The 2,199-nt window shown below is 41.7% G+C and overlaps 1 protein-coding gene across 1 annotated transcript in view; it reads right to left on the bottom strand.

Annotated features, from left to right (window-relative positions):
- LOC109971991 (voltage-dependent calcium channel gamma-5 subunit) overlaps positions 1-1,757 on the bottom strand; it is a 6,580-nt gene extending 4,823 nt beyond the window's left edge. Inside the window, exon 1 of the mRNA XM_020620570.1 lies at positions 1,543-1,757. Within this exon, the coding sequence (XP_020476226.1) occupies positions 1,543-1,738 (196 nt within the window). The 5' untranslated portion in view covers positions 1,739-1,757. The remainder of the gene's footprint in view (positions 1-1,542) is intronic.
- Positions 1,758-2,199: the final 442 nt, after the last annotated feature.

Here is a 2,199-nt window from a genome sequence, read left to right as displayed (position 1 = left end):
CAATACCAGCCAAGAGACCAGACAACATCATTCACATTCTCTGGCTTAACAAGTCACTGTGATAGTGTGCAGTTGGTTTTTTCGGGCTCAGACACTGTGCACCAGAATAGTTAATTGGGCAATAAGGCCACTCAATTTCCCCTAAAACACACATCGGTTCATTAGTCCATTTATAGCTATGGCCTGACATCTCTTACCTAATCACAACTAGACTGGCTATGTCTTTGCCATGAGTGAACGAGTAACCCTGAAACAAGACAGAGCAGGTTGGTTGTGGCCCAAGAGTTAATGAAACAATTCAAGAGTCCATGGATAAATGTTACAGGATAATTAAACAAACAGAATTTTATGTAGAACAAAATGTTTCCATGTTTTCAGATTATAAACATGCTAAAACAAAAGAGTGTCAGCAAGAATCAAAGGAAAGGTGTACAAGACAGTAGTGAGACCAGCTATGCTGTATGGGTTAGAGACTGTAGCAGAGAGGAAAAGACAAGAGGCAGAGATGGAGGTAGCAGAGATGAGGATGTTGAGGTTTAGGAGTGACCAGGATGGACAGGATTAGGAATGAGCACATCAGAGGGACAGCTCAGGTCGGCTGTTTTGGGGACAAGGTCAGAGAGGACAGATTGAGATGGTTTGGACATGTGCAGAGGAGGGATAGTGGTTATATTGGTAGAAGGATGTTGGAGATGGAGCTGCCAGGCAAGAGGTCAAGAGGAAGGCCAAAGAGGAGATATATGGATGTGCTAAAAGAGGACATGAAGTTAATTGGGGTGAGAGTAGAGGATGCCGAGGATAGAGTTAGGTGAAGAATAAAGAAGAATAAATGACAGCAGACAGATTTACTTTACACACTCAGCAAGAGTAACATACCATATTACAATAATACATTCAAACCTTTTCCATTACCAATGGAAGCAAGTGTTTAAGAGCAAAACTTGATACCTAGTTTACTTTGGGACAACACTTGTCTGGAGGGTTGTGTCTCTAAAAAAACAAAACAATAAAATCTAACAGTTAAAGTCTCTTTTCCAATCAAGACCCCAAGCATGCCTTTGTGATGTGAAAGCTTGGAGGGACGAGGCTTTGATGGGCAAAGGATGTCTGAGCGTGCCATGTAGAAATGCAGTGCCTGCAGTCCACATTCAAACCTTGTGTCCTTGGGCAAGACACTGAACCCCCAAGCTGCCCCCGATGGTTAGAGTCATTGGTGTGCGTTGGCATTGCAGATGGCTGCCTCAGTTCTGTACCGGAAACAAATTCCTTGTGTGTGTAACATGCTTGGCCAAATAAAGGTGATTATTATTATAAGCTTTTGTAACTTTATGTAATCCTTGTATTTCATGTTAAGTTCGACAGTGGAAAAAAGATCCAAGCCAATCAAATTAGTGTCCACCAACTGAAGAAAAACTTAATTTCTCTATAGATATGATGGATATATTGACTAAAACAAAATGTGTATTCAACCTGTCTTGCGGAGTTCAATGTACAGATTCTATTAAATGCCATCTGTATATTGCAGACTTTATACTATCTCACCAGCCAAGAAGCAAACCCTCCACAGGCCAGAGTGGAGGGACATGCGTATTTCTGTGCTCTGGTTGAGGGGAAGGATGACGCCCTCCTCCAGGTAGAGCCAGTAATCGGTGCTTACGGCGATCCCCAAGAGGCCTAAGCCGCAAACAGCGAACACGCTGCTCAGCAACGTCAGTGCCTTCCTGCCGCATAGGCTCATACCACAGCCTCAACAGCAGGGGCGCGGGAAAGAGAGAGAGAGAAAGAAAAACATTTTTCACCAATTTTACCAAAGTAAAGGGGGCATGTACAGTATCAACTATGTAAACAAGCTAATCTATGCTAATATATTTTAGGTTGTTTAAAGATCAGTATGATTAATGGTTTTGGGGTGATACAGCAGACAGTGTGCCAGCCATTTCCAGGATATGTAAGTATGACAATAACAGCCTTGATCCAGAACATGAACAATTTATAACTACAGTCAAAAATCTTTTTATTCCTGTTTAAACTGATGACATTATTTAAATTTCTATGAAGGCCAGCGGATTATGTCAGAAAAAGTGATGGTGATTGGAAGCACTTGGGGTGCATACATAAGCAATCAGAGTTCACTAAAGCACAAAGGTCCAGTCTTAATGAGAAAAGACTATCATTAAACCTTGATCACAGTGCAATCAG

The sequence above is a fragment of the Monopterus albus genome, unplaced genomic scaffold, assembly GCF_001952655.1.
Source record: "Monopterus albus unplaced genomic scaffold, M_albus_1.0 scaffold242.1, whole genome shotgun sequence".
Classification (NCBI taxonomy): domain Eukaryota; kingdom Metazoa; phylum Chordata; class Actinopteri; order Synbranchiformes; family Synbranchidae; genus Monopterus; species Monopterus albus.
This window is presented reverse-complemented; position numbering and strand designations above follow the sequence as displayed.